The 20,671-nt window shown below is 39.0% G+C and overlaps 1 protein-coding gene across 1 annotated transcript in view; it reads right to left on the bottom strand.

Annotated features, from left to right (window-relative positions):
* Positions 1–20,671, bottom strand: part of SUMF1 (sulfatase modifying factor 1) — a 96,104-nt gene that overhangs the window by 59,594 nt on the left and 15,839 nt on the right. Inside the window, exons 2-3 of the mRNA XM_029918610.1 lie at positions 16,844–17,017; positions 12,820–12,894 (exon numbers count right to left, since the gene is read on the bottom strand). Of these exons, the coding sequence (XP_029774470.1) occupies positions 12,820–12,894; positions 16,844–17,017 (249 nt within the window). The remainder of the gene's footprint in view (positions 1–12,819; positions 12,895–16,843; positions 17,018–20,671) is intronic.

The following is a 20,671-nucleotide window of genomic DNA, read 5'->3' as shown; positions in this document are numbered from 1 at the left end:
GTACCCTCCTTAATGCCCATCAACCATCTCACGGATCTCCCACCCACCTCCCTCCACCAAACCTCACTTTTTTCTCTATCATTAAGAGTCTCTCGTGGTTTCCCTCTCTTCTCTTTCCCACCCCTTCCTGTATGTTCATCTGTATTGTTTCTTAAATTCCATATATGAGTGAAATCATATGGTATTTGTCTTTCTCTGATTGATTTGGCTTAGCATAATCATTCTAGCTTCATCCACTTCACTGCAAATGACAAAATGTAATTCTTTTTGATGGCTGAGTAATAGTCTACTGTGTATATATACCACATCTTTATCCATTCATCTGTCAATGGATATTTGATTCTCTCCATGTTTGGCTACTGTTGATAAATGCTGCAGAGAGGCCCCTTTAAAATGTTAACTAGGTCCAATGGCTTCTACTGCATTCAAAAAGAAACCCAAACTTCTCGGAGGCTACAGGGCCCTATGTAATCCACTTGCCATCTATTTTTCCAACCTAACCATCACCATATATCACAACCCCCTCGTTCATCACTCCCTCATTACTGGTCATGCTGGCTCCTACTCCTCATTTAGGTTTCCACTCAAGTGTCAGAGAGGCCATCCCAGATCCTACAAATAAAAGAGCTGAAAGAACCCAACCACAGTATACTACAGCCACTTTCTATCCTGTTACTTTCTTTTACTTTACTCACAAGCCATTAGCATAGTCCATTACAGGTTCACTTGTTTAGAGTCTTACAAGGTTAAACCTTCAAGAGACTGAGGACTTACACCCGCTTCCCTGTTGTATCCACAGCACTCAGAACTGCCTGGCCCATCGCACATACAAGATAAACATTTGTTTCATGAATAAATTCACCTGTTCCTGAGGTTTCTATCTTTTCCAAACCCCTCTCTGCTTTGGGTGACCATCTTCTGGATGAATACCAGTTTTACACACAGTCTTTCAATGGGATATCCTTTTGTAAAGAGAGAGACTCAGCTCCTCGCTTATGAGTTTCACACAGTGGGAAAGATCCTATACTGGTTCTGAAAGGCTAACAGGTAGGTACTAGCCTCAACACCCAGAACTGAGGCAAACCATTTCCCCTCCTGGGCCAGAGGTGCTTCATGTATTTAAAAACAAAAATACAAAACAAAACAAAACAAAAAAGATTTTTTGCCAGATGGTTTTTGAAAGTTCCATCGACTCTAAATTCTCATTTTTGCATAACTTTTTCTTAAAGCTGGATCTCTCCGAGGCATGACTCCCTACTCATTAGTTAATCTTTTCCTTACTTTAGACGTTTACAATGCAGACACCAAGATCTGGGATGTACAGAGATGTGAGAATCATTATTACTTCTTCGTCGAAGTCAGATCACAAAAGACCTAGGACCTGAAAAGAAACTTAAAGGAGTGCCTGGGTGGCTCAGTTAGTTAAATGTCAAACTCTTGATCTCAGCTCAGGTTTTGATCTCAGAGTTGTTGAGTTCAAGCCCCGTGTTGGGCTCTGTGCTGGGTGTGAAGGCTACTAGAAGGAGAAGGAGAAGGAGAATTATGAGGAGAGGAGGAAGAGGAAGACAAAAAGAAGAGGAAGGAGGAGGAGAGACCTAAGGACTCCCTAAGGAGATATTTCTTCAAATCTGAGCCTCTGGAACCCCAACATGCCTCATTCACACTCATTCTGATTAGGTGCCTTATTTCAGAGGAGGCTGGGGGAAAAATAAAAACTATGCCCTGTTATCCTACCATATTGGTTTCTCACCTTCCAGGGTTATCAGGCTTTGCTTCCTGAGCCTACACCACACACTAACTCCTAAATCATACAGATAACTACTCTTTTCCAAAGTAGACACAAAATACTGTTGTGTGACTATGTTCTCTACTTATCCTATCCCATCAGCCACCCCTCAACTGCCCTTCCCAAATAACTCAGTTACTGTGAACCTAGCTCAACCCTGATTGACCAAGCCAGTGTTCTCTTGCCAAGGAAAAGCAACTTTCCAACATGAGACAGGTCACACCAGGTCTGAGCACCACAGCTTTCAAAAACTAAATGCTCTAATAGATGATGCCCAAATGGCATTCTTTTTTTTTTTTTTTTGGCAAATATTTATTAAGCGCTTAAGTGATAGTTACCCTGCTGGGGTTAGAGTGGTATAGCACATTCTCAACCACCATCATAGAACATAGAACATAGGACATAGAAAGGGAAAGACATTCAACAAATATCTACAGAAATAAGTGAGATAAGTGACATAAAAAGAAAGCATAAGAAGCCACAAGAATAAATGGAACAATCTAACTCTGGAATATGGGACAACAGAAAAGCATTTCAAATGGACTTCCCAGAGTAAAGGTAGCTAAGACCAGACCATACAAGGCTGAAGGTGAGTAGCCAGAGCCTAGAAACATAGTAGGCCGTTCCCCAGACAACTTTGCTCTAGTTGATGCCAAAATTAGTTCTTCCACATCTGCAAGGCTTCCCTTCAATGCCTCTTCCTCACTCACCTTCTTTCCTGATCAACTACAAATGCAGCTCTCCAGGCACCTCCCCTAACTGCTCTCCAGCACTCCTTACCACAGCACCTTCCCATGCCCTTCCTAATTCATTTCTCAATGTTATTCATGCTATCTCCAGGACAGTTCAAGACGGCATGTGTCTTCATTTTTATCTAAGACATTTGATATAAAAAATTAATAAATCAGAAAAAACATCTAATTTTGGTTTAGAGTCTATATTACCACAGCCCTTAAACTTTGAGCACATAAAGGGTAACAGGGAAGACTATCTTTCATCTCCGTATTCTCAGGAATAGCACAGTATCTAGAGGACAGTAGGGCATTTTTTATTGTTTGCTAAACAGGCCACATTTTAAGCCAGAAAGCAAACTTTCAAAGAGAGAGAAGTAAATTCATTTCCATCACTAGAAGAAGTCAAAGATAATTAAGGAGACATGAATTCAAACAACTACTCAAAAACTATGTCACTGTGTATAATCAAAAGAATTGAAAGCAGGGACTCAGACACTTGCACACCAACTTTCATGGCAGCATTATTCACAAAAGCCAAAACAGCTATTAGATGTTAAATAGCTGGAAATGCTACAAATGTCCATTAAAGAGATGAACAGATAAACAAAATGTCATCTACAGAAACATTAAAGAGATGAAATCTGATACATGCTATAACATAAATGAACCTTGAAGACATTTTGCTAAGTCACGGAAGCCAGACACAAAAAGACATTTCTATGAGGCACTGAGAGTAAAGAAACTTATAGAGACACCAAGTACAATCAAGATTACCAGGGGATGGAGGGAAGGGAGAATGGGAAGTTCTTGTTTCATAGGTACAGAGTTTCTGTTTGGGGTGGTGAACAAATTCTGGAAATAGAGCGATGATGACTGCACAACATTGGAAATGACTTAATGCCAATGAACTGTATGTTTAAAAATGTTAAATTTTATGTTTTTGTATATTTTTACCAGCCCTACCCCCCTCCAAAAAAGGATATATCACTGATATTTCTCCAGCCAAGGACTCTGAAATAATCCAAGAGGATTTATTCCACAATACCAAACGCTTTCAAAATAGCATTGCAACTTGGCAGAGTCCTATATATGACATTATCAAATCTTACAACTGGGCAATAGTAAAGCAAAGCAAGGAAAATTTAACATAATTTTCAATTAAAGATAGCACACTAGAAGAAACTAGCATAATGACATTTACTAAAAGCTGTTTTATGTGCTAAGTACTGTACTCGGTGGTTCTTTGTACAGTACTTTGATCTTTACAATACTCTCGCAGGTAGGCATTATTATCCATATAAGAAATTGATTAAAACAAGCAAAATGATAGTTACAGTGAAGAAAAAAAATTAACTACAGTGATGCACTGGCATAAAAGGAATGCAAACAGAACTACAAAATCACCACTAGCCGTGAGCAAGACAAAACTTGTAGTCTACACCTAACCAGGTTTCCAGACTGACTGTCTTTAAAAAAAAAAAAAAAAACAAGCAAACAAAGAACAAAGAACACCTCAACATTTTCCTGAGAATTATATCAAGACCAGAAACTCAATACTGGAGGGAAAAGAAAATGAACCAGTGCCAACCACAAGATAACCCAGATGGAATGATCAAAGAATTTTTTTTAAGGAGGCTCCAGCCCAGCATGGAGCCCAACACAGAGTATGAACTCACAATCCTGAGATCAAGAGTTGGATGCTTAACCAACTAAGCCACCCAGGCACCCCGGAATTATCAAAGACTTTAAAGCAGCTATTATAATCATCAGCTATGAGGTAAAGGTAAATATTCTTGAAATGAATAGATAGGTAGGAGTTCTCAGAAGAGAAACAGGAACTATATTTTAAAAAGGAACTTTATAATTGCAAAATATGATATCTTAATTAAAAATTCACTGGATAGGCTCAAGAGCAGAATGAAAATGACAGAGAAAAGGGGGAACTTGAAGACATATCAATAGAAAGCACACAGCCTAAAGAACACAGAGAAAGAAAAAACAATTTTTAAACAATGAACAAAGCCTTAGGAACCTGTAGGATTATATCTAACACTCGTGCATTGGAGTCCCAAAAACAAAGGAAACATGAATGTTGAAAAAAATGTTTGGCATAATGGCTGAAAACTCCCCTAATGTGGTTAAAGACATAAATCCACAGACACAAGAATCTCAAAAAATAGGATAATCTCTAATCATTAAGAAAACAATGTCCAAATCAAAAACTACAAAAGACAAGATTTTTTAAGTCTTGAAAGAAGCCAGAAAAGGACACCAATAGATATAAGAGAACAGTGATTCAAATGGCTGCTATCAGAAACCATATGACTAGAAAAGAGTCAAACAACATTTTCAAAGTGATGAAAGAATTGCCAACCCAGAGATCCAATGAAAATTTCCTTCAGGAATGCAGGGGAAGTAAAGACATTCTCACATAAAGAAAAACTAAGAGAATTAATGGATATAAGACTTGTTCCCAAATAAATGCTAAAGGAAGTTATTTAGGCTGAAAGGAAATGATAACAGAGGAAAACAGGGAACTTCTGAAATAAAGAACAACAGAAATGGTTTGGGTAAATATAATAGATTATTTTTCTTCTTTAGCTTAAAAATATAGGGGCATCTTGGTGGCTGTCAGTTACGCATCCGACTTCGGCTCAGGTCATGATCTCATAGTTCGTGAGTTTGAGCCCTGTGTCAGGCTATGTGCTGACAGCTCAGAGCCTGGAACCTGCTTCAGATTCTCTGCCTCCCTCTCTCTCTGACCTTCCCCGACTCATGCTCTATCTGTCTGTCTGTCTCTCTCATGATGTTGCAAGCAAAAATTATAACACTATCTTAGGTCTTTCCAATGTATAGAGATGTACTATATATGGCAACTACAGCATAGGGGCAAAGGAATCTATATAATATAATAATAAAGATATAATCTATCTTATAAGGTACTTATATTTACTTGAAGCATTAAAATGTTAACTCTATGATAGACTGTGAGAAGTTATGTACACATCTTGTAATCCTGACAGCAACTACTATTATGAAAGATATAGCCAAAAAGCAACAAAAATTAAAATAAAATATATAAATGGAATATATTTACATATTCAAAAGTGGGTTTAAGAGATTGACAAGGGCTGACCCATATCTAACTGGAATCCCCAAGAGAGGTAAGTGAAAATGAAGAAAAAGCAATATTCAAAACAATAATGGTTAAGAACAATTCAGAGTTGGGGCGCCTGAGTAGCTCAGTTGATTAAATGCCCAATTCTTGACCTCAGCTCAGGTCTTGATCTCGGGGTCACATGAGTTGGAGCCTTGCATAGGGCTCCACATGGGGCATGACGCCTATGTTAAAAAAAAAAAAAAAAGAGTCCTGAGTTGTTGAAAAAAATGTCAGTCTTCAGATCCAGGATATCCAATAACACTCAAGTCAGTTAAATGATAGAAATCAACACCTATAAACATCATAGTCCAACTGTATAATCACAAAGACAAAAGATAATCTTAAATACAGCCAGACCCAGATCACCTGCACAGGAAAAGCACCAGACTGATGAATGGCAACAACAGAAGCCAGAAGACAGTGAAATCATCTCTTTGGTGAACAGAGAATAAGTAACTGCCAATCTAAAGTTTTTATTTCATGGGGTGCCTGGATGGCTCAGTTGGTTGAGTGTCCAACTTCGGCTCAGGTCATGCTCTCATGGTCCATGAGTTTGAGCCCTGCATCGGGCTTTGTGCTCACAGCTCAGAGCCTGTAGCCTGCTTTGGATTCTGTGTTCCCCACTCTCTCTGCCCCTCCTCCATCTGTGCTCTGTCTCTGACTCTCAAAAATAAATAAATATTTTAAAAATGTTTTAAGTTTTTACTTTGTGAAAATCTTTCAACAATAAAACAAAATTAAAGATATTTTCAAACTCTTAATAACAAGATATTTATGACCAAAGGATGTCCTTTGGTCAGAAGATACATTCTGTCTGGCATGCAGAAAGGAGGGCGCAGACAACAATAATTATGGCCTTAACTGAATATTGATTATATAGAAATGTATTGATAACATCTAAGTACCAGAGGAAGAGAACAAATTAGAATGAAATAGTGGATATCAGTAAGTTGGATGGGGATGATTAGACCATGGTCCTAGTATTATGAGCAGAAAAATGAGGAGACTAAAATTCAGACTTTAAATGAATGTTACAGTAGTTTAGTAAATGAAGATACATACAGTATATGACTTCAAAGGAGACAAGTGAAGTTAGAATGAGGAAAAAAATAGAAAAATATGCAAGAAATTGAAGAAAAAAGAAGAGAAAAATGGGATAAAGAAAAAACAAAGAATAAAATGGTAGAAATAAAGTCAATATATCAGTAATCATAATAAACTACATATAAATATAAATAAACTCTTGACTGAAAGACAAAGACTATTGGAATGGACTTCTTAAAAACAGTCATGGGGTTCTGGGTGGTTCAGTCGGTTAAGTGTCCAACTCTTTTTTTTTTAATATTTTATTTATTTTTGAAAGAGAGAGAGAGAGAGAAACAGCGTGAGCAGGGGAGGGTCAGAGAGAGAGGGAGACACAGAATCTGAAGCAGGCTCCAGGCTCTGAACTACCTGTCAGCACAGAGCCTGATGCGGGGCTCGAACCCATGAACTGTGAGATCATGACCTGAGCCGAAGCCGAACGCTCAACCGACCGAGCCACCCAGGCGCCCCGAGTGTCCAACTCTTGATTTCAGCTCAGCTCATGATCTCACAGTGTCTGGGTTCAAGCCCCTTGTTGGGGTCTGTGCTGTTAGCCCAACTGAACGCTTAACATTCTGTCTCTCTCTCTCTCTCTGCCCCTTCACCATGCATCCTCTGTCTCTCAAAATAAATAAATAAACTTAAGAAGTAAAAATAAATAAAAACAATATATACTATTTATAGGAGACATACTTAGGGGTGCCCTGGTGGCTCATTTGGAAGACCATATGACTCTCGATCTCCGGGTCATGAGTTGGAGTCTCACACAGGGTATAGAGATTACTTAAATAAATAAAACTTTGGGGGGAAAAACACAAAAGATCTACCTATAAACACAGATATAGAAAGTATAAAAATTAAAAGGTGAAAAAGTATATATTAGAGAAACATTAGACAAAAGAAAGCTTGTGCACCTATGAAGATATCAGAAAAAATAGACTTGAAGATAAAATTTATTAGAGAAAAAGAGAATCCCTTTTTACAAAGGACAAAACATTTAATGCAATAAAAAGGATATATTTCCACACTTATGTACTTACACTTTCAAGCTTAACAGCACAGCTTTGAAATATATAAAGCAAAAACAGAATCACTAACATAAATAATATTGGATATTAGAAAATATTTAGATATAAACACAACATACTACAGAACTTGTGGAACTAATGGGATCATTTAGAAAAATATCCATAGATCAAAACACTTTAAAAAGATGATCCATACTTGAAAAGTCAAAAAAAAAAAAAGAATAGTAAAGATACTAAGTGACTTTTCCCAAAACCAGCTGGTAAAAGGCATAGGTAAGGTTTAAAACCAGGTCTCCCTCACTCAAAGGTTGTGGTCTTTTCCCATGGCTTCTCTGAATAAACAAGCCTCAAAACAGTTTGAGAAAGAAAAGCCTTGGCGGTCATGTGAAAGCAGAAACTTCGTAAAGCTGAAATGAGGTTGTTCAGGGAAATGGTTAAGCTACCAGAAAACTAGAACCTCTAACATCAAAAATGAGGCTGAGCAATTTATCCATCAGGCTCATGTTTTGAGTTACTTTAATTTACTTTTCCTATGTACTGGAACTTTCCTTTCTGAACACTTTCTGGTTCAGCTTACACTAGTTGACTTACTAGAGCTTTTCTAAAAATTATTTTTGGGGTATGATCTCAGAATCTTGCTGGGCCCCAAGGCATTTCTCATTACAATCCATGCACATTTAGGTAACTGAATCATATCCTTACTAATGGCTCTCTTTCTGCCTTGGAGTCTTCGCCCAGTTGTGATTATGTAAGAGATAGTCAGGCTGCATTATTCCTTGCCATTCGTCCTGGTCTAGCCTCATCCAAATAACACAGCACCCAGCATTACTTGGGCAGAAGATGGCTGTCTCGAAATTGTTTTTTACTTAAAAAAAAAAAAAAAAAAAAAAAAAAGAAGAAGATGACTTGGTAATTCTGATTCCTCACTGAAACTGGCTTTCAGTTAAAAGGAACTTCTCAAAATAGCCTACCCTTCTCCTTTATCAAGGACACCTATTCAAAAAATTTGTTTCCTTAAAACGTTAGCAAATTCAGAAAGTGCCAAACCTCAAACCAAGGGATAATCATTATTTCTCAGGCTCCCATCAAGAGCAACTGTTTTCTCCCTACTCCGTGGCCATCCCTCATGTCAAAGGCTTATGAGGCATAATAACAACACATTATTAAAATGAAGGTACTTTTTAAACATTAAATGCTTTAAACATAGAAGGTTATCTAGATTAAAATATGATAAACCGGGGCACCTGGGTGGCTCAGTCGGTTGAGCGTCCAACTTCAGCCCAGGTCATGAGCTCACAGTTTGTGGGTTTGAGCCCCGTGTCAGTTGACAGCTAGCTCAGAGCCTGGAGCCTGCTTCCCATTCTGTGTCCCTCTCTCTCTGCCCCTCTCCTGCTCATGATCTTTCTCTGTCTCTCAAAAATAAATAAATGTTTAAAAAAATTTTTTTAATACAATAAACCTAAAATAGCACAGCAACAAAAATTAGCATTAATTCTTTCTAGGATTTAAAAGCTATAGCTTTTAAGATGATTGTTTCAAACTGAGCATTCAAAAGATCATCACAACAGGGGCACCTAGGTGGCTCAGGTTAAGCATTCAACTATTGATTTCAGCTCAGGTCGTGATCTCAGGGATTCGTGGGATTGAGCCCCGCATCAGGCTCTATGCTTAGCAAGGAACCTGCTTGGGACTCTCTCTCTTCATCTCTCTCTGCCCCTCCCCCGCTCGCTCACGTGTTCTCTCTCAAAATAAATACACATTTTTAAAAGTCCCTTCAAATGATAATCACAACAAAGTAGATTTCATCAGGCACATGTACTCTGTTTTAAACCATTAAATTCACAGTTTTTTGTGAGCAAACCCTAAAAGCCAGTTCAATATCTTGCCTCAAAACTTTACATTTAAAAAAAACTACCTAAAATGAAAGCAGCAGTGTAATTTTTGGATCTCTCCAAATCTATGCAGAAAACAGACAAAGCAACTGAATGGCAACATCAAAAAACCTAAGAACAATGTGTATAACCAACACCATTATCTGAGGTCTTGTTTTAGGGTTGAACCCAAGTCTGATTGGGCCTGTGCATCCACCTACCAGACTGCAGCAAATGCTGAGGACAAAGAAAAGAGGTGGAGTGCACCGTGAGAGGGCAAATGACAAGATTCAGACCATGGAAGTGTCCATAGGATTCTTCCAGAGATAAACTGTTTGGGATAAAAACAGGGCAGGCGGGGGTGCTGGGGGGTAGGACAATGGAAGGGAAACCTGAATGTAAAAAGTCTTGAAAAAGCCACAAATTTACCCTTAAATGGGTAGGATTAAACTATAGTATAGTAGTCTTGGGATGTATACCTGGTGATAATACTATAAAGAAATACAGGGAAGCATTTCCTTTACTTTTTTTAAGTTTACTTATTTATATTTGAGAGAGAGAGAGAGAGAGACAAAGTGTGAGTGGGGGAGGGGCAGAGAGCGAGAATCCCAAGCAGGCTCCACAATGTCAGTGCCATCTCATGTGGGGCTTGAATTCATGAACTATGAGATCATGACCGGAGTCGAAGTCAGACACTTCACAAGTGAGCCATCGAGGCGCCTCTGGAAGCATTTACTTTAAAAAGCAGGATGGGGTACCCGGGGGCTGAGCTGGGTTAAGCATCTAACTCCTGATCTCAGCTCAGGTCTTGACCTCACCGTCGTGAGCTCACGTCCCGCCCTGGGCTCTGCACTGGGTGTGAAGCCTACCTAAAAAATTAAAAAGCAGGCTAATGGCAACTTTAGGGACAGAGAAGGGGGACGAAGCTGTGGCTCACAGAGGGGGCTATTGGGGCAGGCAGCGAAATTCTCATTCTTAACTTAGACGATGGTTATCACCTCAGAACACTCAGTAAGCTAAACATTTGCTTTGTGTGGTTTTCTATATTTGTGTTTTGTTTCACAATAAAAACGTTTTATTAAAGGAAAATTTGTATCATCAGTGCTGTCACAAAAAGAACATTTATGATGACATTTAAAAGAATCGCATTCATTTCAAAGTTGCATGAATTATTCAAAATAATTATATTAAAATAAATAATATTATAAAATTACATGAACATGAACAGTATTACTAAATCCTGTTAGCTACTATACCCTGGGGAAAGTTCCAAGGTCAATTTTGCATGTTTAAAAGGAGACTAACAAGTGTTAGCTAGTGTTAATGACATGTTATCACTCAAATGAGCCTTCTGTCTTACTCAGGTTTAGAAAGAGATCTGAAAAGGGAATACCTCTCTCACTCTGTGATTCAGGATTATCTTATGCTTGACTGCATACCACCTTAACTCAACTCCTGTTTCACCTCAAGTCTCCTCCTGGGCCATCCCACGTGCTGCGCTTCTGGAAACACTGGGTTTAAAAAAGGTCTGGCGCATGAGGGTATGTCAGGCTTAAGAGGGGATGAAAACTAAAACTTAGCTCTCTCATATCACCAACAGATTCACTGTATTCACTCCAGCCCTTTCTAAACATGCTTAAAAGGTTTGCTTTTCCATTATGAGCATTTAAGCAAGTGAGCGACACTAGGCTCCCGTGAGAGCGGCCTGTTATTGTCCTAGTTACAGGTGCACACACCTCACTAGGCACTTACAGGGCACCTTCAGAGCCTAACAATAATCTGCCTTTGCCTTATGCCTCATGCGTTTGGAGGTTCTCAAGTGACAGGGGGCTCTGTATCTGAAAGAGCAAATTGCAAAAATAAGTACAGAGGCCCTCCCTCAGCTGAGCTCCGTATCTTAGAACAAGGCGCCACATCCTGAGTTGTTGGCTCATCAACCCTAGGCCGATGTGACCTCAAAGGCCTCTAAAAAAAAAAGTCTATCAGATTACATAGCAGACTTGTAATAAAAACTTGTAATGAGCAAAGAAAACTGAAATTCAGACACAGCTTGGTCACGTTTTAAAGACATGTATGGAAAACACATACAAAAAAGTGGCCTGATTCTCCTATAAATGAATTGAGAAGCAAGTCTGGTTTCACCTCACATCTCCCCCACCACTTTTGCTATAGTCAATCGAAAAGAAAGAAAACGGGAGCCAGAACAGTTTAACTGTTTTTGGCACTGCTACTCGCAAGAGAGAACAGTGATGCCAACGCAGAAAGACCAAGTTCAGGCAACTGAAAGGAAACCTGTGCAATGAAGGAAGATTAGGGCTGAATTCCTGTCTTCAATCTCTGTATCTTAATCAGTCTCCCTTGCAATCAAGGTGGACCCCATTTCCTTTCTCTGGCACTACCTCCTGCCTCTTCTGCATTCCCTACCCTCTTTGCTTTGTGAACCCTCAAGCTCCTAGCTTACCCACACCCCTTCCCCTGTTCTTATACTTTCTGCCTCCTTCTGAGACATGCCTGCAAACAAATACTCAAACATACAGAAATCTCAAGGTCTGCTCACCACACAGGTGCTTATCGAAGGCCAGTACACTGTTGCCCTGATTTCTGAGAAAAACACACCTAATTCACATTCCCCAGATCCTCTCTATGAAAGCAGGTACACCATGGGTGGTAAGGCCAGTTCCCTGGCTCAATGTCCTGTGACTATCCAGAGCAAAGGTCCCCCTTTCATGACTACTACTCTGATCACAGGAATTCATGAATGTTTAAAAATAGGAAGCTCTCACTCCACAGAGGCACCTGATGAGGTTAAGACTTTAAGAACAGAACTTTTAAAAATATTCACATTTAAGCCTCCATTCTAGAAATGACTGTAAGTAAAAGAAATCCAAAAACATCTAGCAGCCAGCTGAGCGTTCCTCAGCAACACAGTGTGTCACTAGTATGCAGAACACAGAAACCCAAGTCAGACCCAACACTTCATACACCATCCTGGATGTGTGGTATTTTCAAGATACGGTGACCTTGCCCATGGAGAAAATCTAGAGCAGGAATGGTTAGGTCCTGGGGAGTGAGGAGGGTGGCACTTGTAGTTTAGAGTTTTCAAGCCCTTTCCAACGAGCAGTAGAGAAATGTGAGAGTCTGTTCAAACATTACTTACTGCCTGTTGGATATCAGTCTTCACTTGCTCACTCAACATGCCTTCAAAGACAAAGGAGTCACCAAACTTCTCAGCCTGAAAGGAAAGAAGGCAATAAAAATCCAGAAAGGTTGGAGTAACATGTTTCACAGGTACCGTTTTCTTTGCACACTGTTAAAGTGATTCTTCTTATCCAAATGAACTTAAGTTTTTCTTATGATTTCCCAGAGGATTCAGAAATGACTTAAAAGCATCTGGCTTCCTATGAAAGCAGGTCAATATCACTTACAGAGGCCATTGTCTTTTCAAGCTCACTTAGCTGATAAGAGCACAGACTGGAAGAGATTAGCTTCTGAGAATGTGATTGCTCCTGTTGATGAAAATGCATCTCCACAAGTATTACAAATGATGTGGAAAATAATAGTATTCCTTACATGTCAGATTACATAATTGACCTTTGTCCTTTGTTCTGCTGCTGCAATCAAGCTAAAAGAATTAAATGGCATTGCTTGCTGATATTCTTATATAATACTCTAGCTCCATGAAGGTCTCAACTGTGTTCATAAATCTCTAGTGGCCAATTCAAACATCAGATGGAAACTTGTATTTTGATTATTTTCATTTAACATTACCATCTCAAGTCCTCATCGACCTGGTCTTATATGTTGCATGTGACCTCATTCTGCAAATGCCTACATTAACCCCTTGGTCTCCATGGTTCTATTCTCTTAGCTTCCCTCCTCTTTCTGACTCTGCTTCCTCATCCCCTGAAATACACAGACTCTTCTTTTAGCCCCTAAACCATCGTTCCTCCCTGGTTCTCTTGTCCTGGCCCTCTGCTCTTTTTTTCTCTACACCAGTGGCTCTTTGTGCAGTGGCTTTGCACAGTGGAGATCACCTGGCCAGCTTATCAAAACTACATATTACTGCTCCTCAACCCCAGAGATTCTGATTCTGGAAGTTGGGATGAGGTCAAGAAACCTGCGCATGTGAACAGCTCAGCTGGTGATTCTAATACAGATGGCCCAAGAGCTCACACTTGGAGATACAGTGACCTGCTGCTACACAAAGCCCTTCAGTCCATCCCTTTAATCCCACCAGCACACACAGCAGATGATCCTCACACCCCCACCTCCAGTCCTGTCCTCACCAGATGATATTAACCACCTGTGGATGCCTGCAGTTCAGGACTTACGAAAGCTCAAACTCCTTTTCCTGATCAGAGCTCGTTATCTTTTCTTCTCCCCTGCTCTTCTTCCTTCTTATCTGGCAGGGATGTGCCTAAGCATCTAAGCCATCCCCTCATCCAATGAACATGTATCAAACATCTTTGTTCTGTGCCTGACTATGAACTAAACGACAGAAATACAAGAGCAATATTAAATAGGTGCAGAGCCTGTCTTACGTGTACTTACATGGTGTGGGGGGAGGATGCACACAAAAAAGATCAAGTCAAAGAAATAAAGGAAGAAAATAATTACAACTTTACTTAACCTCGTAAGGTAAAGAATATCAAGAAAAGCCTCTAGTTGATAAAGTGAGCAGAGAAAGCCTCCCTGAGAAGAAGCTGACACAACTCAAGAATGAGAAGGAGGCAGCCATAGTACATGGGGGACAGACAAGGAGAGAGGGAGACTCCGAGCAGAGAAAAAAATATGGGCCGCTGGCATGCCTCCTGAGGTGACTCAGGGGGTTAAGGGTCTGACTTCTTGATTTCAGCTCAAGTCATGATCTCACAGTTTCGTGGGTTCGAACCCCACACTGGGCTCTGTGCTGACAGTGTGGAGCCTGCTTCGGATTCTTGGTTTCTCTCCCTCACTGTCTACCCCTCCCCAACTGGAGCTGTCTCTGCCTTTCTTTAAATAAATAAACTTAAAAAAAAAAAAAACCATGGGCTGAGATCTCACGATGGAAAAGAATGCTGAGTTTCCAAGGAATAGAAACAGGGCCAGCTGGGCTAGAACATGGTGAGTAAGTGGAATGTGACATGAAATGAAGATTCAGGGAAAGAAAAAAAAATGTTGTGTCATAAAAAGATGATGTATTTATCCAAAGTAAGGGCTCTTAATACTTTTGGTGCCCTGGACCCTTCAGGCAGTATGCTGAAGCTTAGGGGCCTCCTTCTTAGAATGAAATGTTTAAATGCATGAAACAAAATCAATACAATTACAAAGAAAAATAGTTATATATACATATTAATAAAGTAAATTTATGCTGTAGTAATATACACATCCTCTTTATTAATAATGTTAAGTGAGATCTAGTGGAAGGTCTCATAATTATCATTTCTAAAGTGGGGATGAATGCAAATATTTTAAGATATCTACAACAATAATAATATGACAAAAAAAATCTGTGATTTCTACTCGTGACAAAGTTATAGGCTCTACTACCATTAGTATGATTTGTCATCTGCCTCAGAATTGAAGGAAATGCTAAATTTCAGTTAGAGTAGTAAAAAGCTAGATGTCATTTTTTTCCCCATCCACGTTCCTGGAGGCCCTACATTCTGGTAATTCTATCTTCTTTATGGAAAATCCTAGTCTGAAGGGAATTTCTTCCCTTCCCAGTCTTCTTCTAACTTATGTAGACTATTGAGGAAACTGATTTGGGAAGAACCTTATGAAACAACAACAACAACAACAAAAAAAAAACAAAAAAAAAAGAGGGACTTCTACTTACTCTAAACACATATAAAAGAGAAAAACACTTGGTATATTTTAGGAAATTCCAAAGAAATGTGATGCTGCAAAACCAAATTTGAACATTGTTTTGCTTTCAGCATTTACTCTCAAATTACTATTTTTTTTAAGATTTTATTTTTAAGCAATCTCTACACCCAATGAGGGGCTAGAACACACACCTCTGAGATTAAGAGTCATATGCTCCACCAACTGAGCAAGCCAGGCACCCCTCAAATTAGTTTTTTATTTAAAAGGAACAATTGAGGGGCACCAGGGGGACTCAGTTGGTAAAGCATCTGAGTCTTGATCTTAAGTGAGATCTTGATCTCAGGGGTATGAGTTCAAGCTCTGCACTGGGCTCCACGCTGGGCATGAAGCCTACTTAAAAAAAAAAAAAGGTCAGGGGGAAATAAAACAAAACAAGGATCCCACAAACGGAATACAAGGGTAAAATTCTCTGGTGAGAGAAAATGGGAAACCTACAGAACAGTATATTTTAGACACTCAGAGAAAGTTTCATAAACAAGAAAGCCGCTGTCTATGTATTCTTTTAGAAGAAACATCCGCTTTCAGAACCTTGCTTTGGGATTCAGCACCAGAGAATAACCTGGAACTGCTACAGAGAGTTATGAGTCGTCAGGTATTGAAATAAAACCACAAAAAATGAAGAGCCACACTTTTGCATCTAACAGCCTAAACGAAATACATAATGCTTCTCGAACAACCAAACTGCAATTTTTTGAGAGGGAAATAGTGGCCATATTCTAGATGCGATCTGCTATCTCAAAAACCCCGAGCAATGGTACTCTGCATATTAGAACATTGATACAATATAGCCTAACGGTTAAAAACACAGGCCCTGCCATCTTACTGGCCAGGCCTGAATCCCAGCCCCAACACTAACTATCTGGGTAACTCAGGGCAAACCACTTTATAATTTTCAGTGTGCTGAAAAGTAGCCGGCCTCATTGGGTTGCTATGAGAACTCCATTAGATAAAATATATATACACTGCTGAGTGCAGTACTGGGCACATAATAAACAGTGGATAATCGATATTAGAAAAGAACAAGTTCAGGATGCCTGGGTGGTTCAATCGATAAAGTGTCCAACTTCAGCTCAGGTCATGATTTTGTGGTTCGCGGGTTCGAGCCCAGCATCAGGCTCTGTGCTGACAGCTCAAAGCCTGGGAGCCTGCTTTGGAGTCTGTTTATGTGTGTGTGTGTGTGTGTGTGTGTGTGTGTGTGTGTGTGTGTGCCCTTCCCCAGCTCATGCTCTCTCTGTCTCTTAAAAATAAATAAACATTTAAAAAAATATTTTTAGAAAAGAACACGTTCTTCCTCTCCATCCCAACCTTATTACCTCTGTCAAATAGCCAGTTGAGTTCACAAACTTCTCAAAATCAGCATTACTGACTTCATAGGCATCCATGTAAAAGGCATCAATAGAAACTCTCCTCGCAGGTGCTTCCCCATCTTGCTTTATCTGAGGATCGTCTGTGCCCATTGTAAACACTCCGGCAGGGATGAGGACCATCTGCGGTGAAAGGGGAGATGAGGAGTCACGCCATCACAGACAAAGTGGACCTGTGTCAGCACAGCGCGCCTAACACACAGGAAACACCCGTGTTATTACACACCCCCCACATAAATCACTGCACACTCAGTGGGATCACTCATGCTCCTGTGAAAGTCTCAAAAAGAAGTGAAAATTCTTTAGGAGTAGTTTTCTTAATCAGAACTCTACATGATATATGCCATGGAAATAGGTCTAGAGCAATAAATAGTCACCAAGCTGCTAATGGCTGGAGTACAAAGGCAGGGAAAATATTCCACTTTTTCATACATTTGAGTATGTTTTTCCTTTAATATGCTCTCATTTCCTTTGAATTTTTTCTAATTTTATTTTTTTTTTAAATCAAACGCAAAAATGTCATATACCATATTCTTAAAAACCACTGAGTGAATGTGGGTCTTCAGTGAAATAAAAAAGACTTAAATCACTGAAATGGAATATCTAAAAAGTTTAATAAAGGATCATGTTTTGTCCTTATTATGTTCATGTCCTTAACTGATTCCTTATTAAAACTCTAACTGCAATTACTTTGCTCCTATCTACCATCTCTACCAAATAAAATCTAATCTCCAAGAGGGCAGTGGACTGCCCTGTTCCCACTTGTATTTCTAGCATTAAACATAGCACCTAAAGACTGTGCCAAACGTATTCAGCTAAGAAATGCAGGCCTATGAACCATTAGGAACATATAACTAAAAACTAAAAACAGACTCTACTTCATGCTCACTGGCATGGCTACAACCAAAAAGATTGACAATAACAAGTATTGACAAGGATGTGAAAGTTGGAACCTTCACATATTGCCGATCATGGGATATTGCTTCCACATTTATGGTAGGAATGATGCAGCTCCCTTAAAAAACAGTCACGAGGTTCTTCAAAAATCTAAATACAGAGTTACCATATGACCCTGCTATTTCACTCCTACAAAGATATCCAAGATAAATGAAAACAAATGTCCATGAGAAAACCTCCTATACAAATGTTGAGAGTAGCATTAGTCATAACAGCCCAAAAAATGGAAACTCAAATGTGCATCAAATGACAGAAATATAAAATGCAGCACATCTATAAAATGGAGTATTATTCAGCCATAAAAAGAAATGGAAGTGCCAATACATATTGCAATATGGATGAACCTTGAAAACATTATTCTAAGTGAAAGAATCTGTTCACAAAAGATGACTCCCTTCCTATGAAATGCCCAGAACACACAAATCCAAAGAGACATGGTGTAAATTAGCAGCTACCAGAGGTAGGAGGGAAACAGAAATGGGGAATAACTGCTAATGGATAGAGGGTTTCTTTGTGGGCTGATGGAATGTTCTGGAACTATTGATGCTGGCTGTGAAACCCTGTGAATGAGCTATGAAACATGAATTGTTCAATTTATAAGAGTGAATTTTATGGTGGTCATTCTATCTCATTTTTTTAAGTTTAAAAAATTAAAAATAAAATAAAGTAAGGGTTCAAATTGAGGACAGAAAAAGAAAAAGTCAAGAAGAGATAATTAGGAATAAAAAGAAAGAAATTCGGTTAGCAGTAACAGCAGAAAACCTGGAAAAACGAGATCAGAAGAAATGGAAAGTAGCAATTAATCACTGATTCCTACTATTCTCAATGAATATCTTTGCTACTGGTTGTCTTTAATTCTGTGCATTATTTCCCAACAAAAATGGAGCTCTTTTCATGTACAATATGTGGGTAATAAAGGCTTATTATTTGTCCAATATATTACTATTTCTCTAAGGAATCATGCTTGGGGCACCTGGATGGCTTAGTCAGTCACGTATCTGACTCTTGATTTCAGCTCAGGTCATGATCTCATGGTTGGTGAGAGCACATGCATGTACACTCTCTCTCCCTCTCTCTCAAAATAAATAAACTTAAAAATAATCATACTTGACTATTCCTGTCTCCTAATCCCAGCATTACAGAGATCACCTTGTCTTACTGGATCTCCTAAATATATTTCCCTCTTTTCTATTCCCAGACAACTGCAGGAGCCTCACAACCAGTCACCCTGTCTCCAATCTCATTCTTTCACATCCCTCCTTGCTCCTCTCTAAGCCATTTACCTTCTGGTCCATCATTCAGTAAGTAAGTATTTAAGCACCTACTGAACTTACTGAAATGCCAATCTTTGTTATCCAATGCAATTCATTACAGCTCTATTTTTCATAGAAAAAGATTGGAAATAACCTAAATGTCCATCAGAAGTAGACAGGTTAAGTAAACTGTGGACCATCCACAAAACAGAAAATTAAACAGCCACAGTGAAGGAAATACATAATAAATATATTTATAAATATGCAGTAAACATAGTGGATTAATCACTTACAAAAGCTAGCATGAATATTAAAAGACAAAGACAGTAAAAACAACACATTACAATAATTAGTTAAGGGATGTACAAAATGAAAAGACAAAAAACAAGATATCAAAAACATGAAACATGACAGCAGGGAGTAAAAATATGACACTTTAGAACGCAATTAAACAAGTTAACAACTTAAAAAAGGCTATATAAAAACCTCATGGTTGTTATATGAAAACGTCATGATAATCACAAAGTGAAAACCTGCAGTAAATACACAAAAGATAAGGAAAAGGAACATAAGGATATCCTTAAAGAAAGCCATCAAACCACAAAGAAGGAAAATAAGAGAACAGACAGGAATAACAACAACAATAACAACAACAAAAACCAGGAAACAATGAACAAAATGGCAATAAGTACATACTTATCAATAATTACTTTATTTTTTTTAAATTTTTTTTTAATGTTTTATTTATTTTTGATACAGAGAGAGACAGAGCATGAGAGGGGGAGGGGCAGAGAGAGAAGGAGACACAGAACCGGAAGCAGGCTCCAGGCTCTGAGCTAGCTGTCAGCACAGAGCCTGACGCGGGGCTCGAACCCACGAACATGAGATCTGACCTGAGCCGAAGTCGGAGGCGCCCCTCAATAATTACTTTAAATGTAAGTGGACTAAATTATCCAATCAAAAGACACAGAGTGACTGAATAAATTAAAAAACAATGGGGCGCCTGTGTGGCTCAGTTGATTAAGTGTCCAACTTTGGCGTGGGTTATGATTTCACAGTTTGTGAGTTTGATCCCAGGTCAGGCTCTGTATCAGCATAGAGCCTGAAACCTGTTTCACATTCAGTGTTTCCCTCTGTCTCTCTGCCCTTTCTCCCTTGCTTGTGTGCTTGCTCTCGCTCTTTCCTCTCTCTCTCTCAAAAATAATTAAACATTTAAAAATATTAGAAAAACTCCACCGCAGCAATCTCCTACTCGACACATTCCCAAAGGCAAGGGAAATTGGGAGTTCATCAAGATAAAAAGCTTCTGCAAGGCAAAGGAAACAATCAAGAAAACTAATAGGCAACCAACAGAATGGGAAAAGATACTTGCAAATGACATATCAGATAAAGGGCTAGTATCTAAAATATACAAGGAACTCACCAAACTTCACACCCACAAAACAAATAACCCAGTGAAGAAATGGGCAGAAGACATGAACAGACACTTCTCCAAAGAGGACATCCAGATGGCCTACAGGCACATGAAACGATGCTCAACATCACTCATCATCAGGGAAACACAAAT

The sequence above is a fragment of the Suricata suricatta genome, chromosome 12 (assembly GCF_006229205.1).
Source record: "Suricata suricatta isolate VVHF042 chromosome 12, meerkat_22Aug2017_6uvM2_HiC, whole genome shotgun sequence".
In the NCBI taxonomy this organism is placed as follows: Eukaryota; Metazoa; Chordata; class Mammalia; order Carnivora; family Herpestidae; genus Suricata; species Suricata suricatta.
This window is presented reverse-complemented; position numbering and strand designations above follow the sequence as displayed.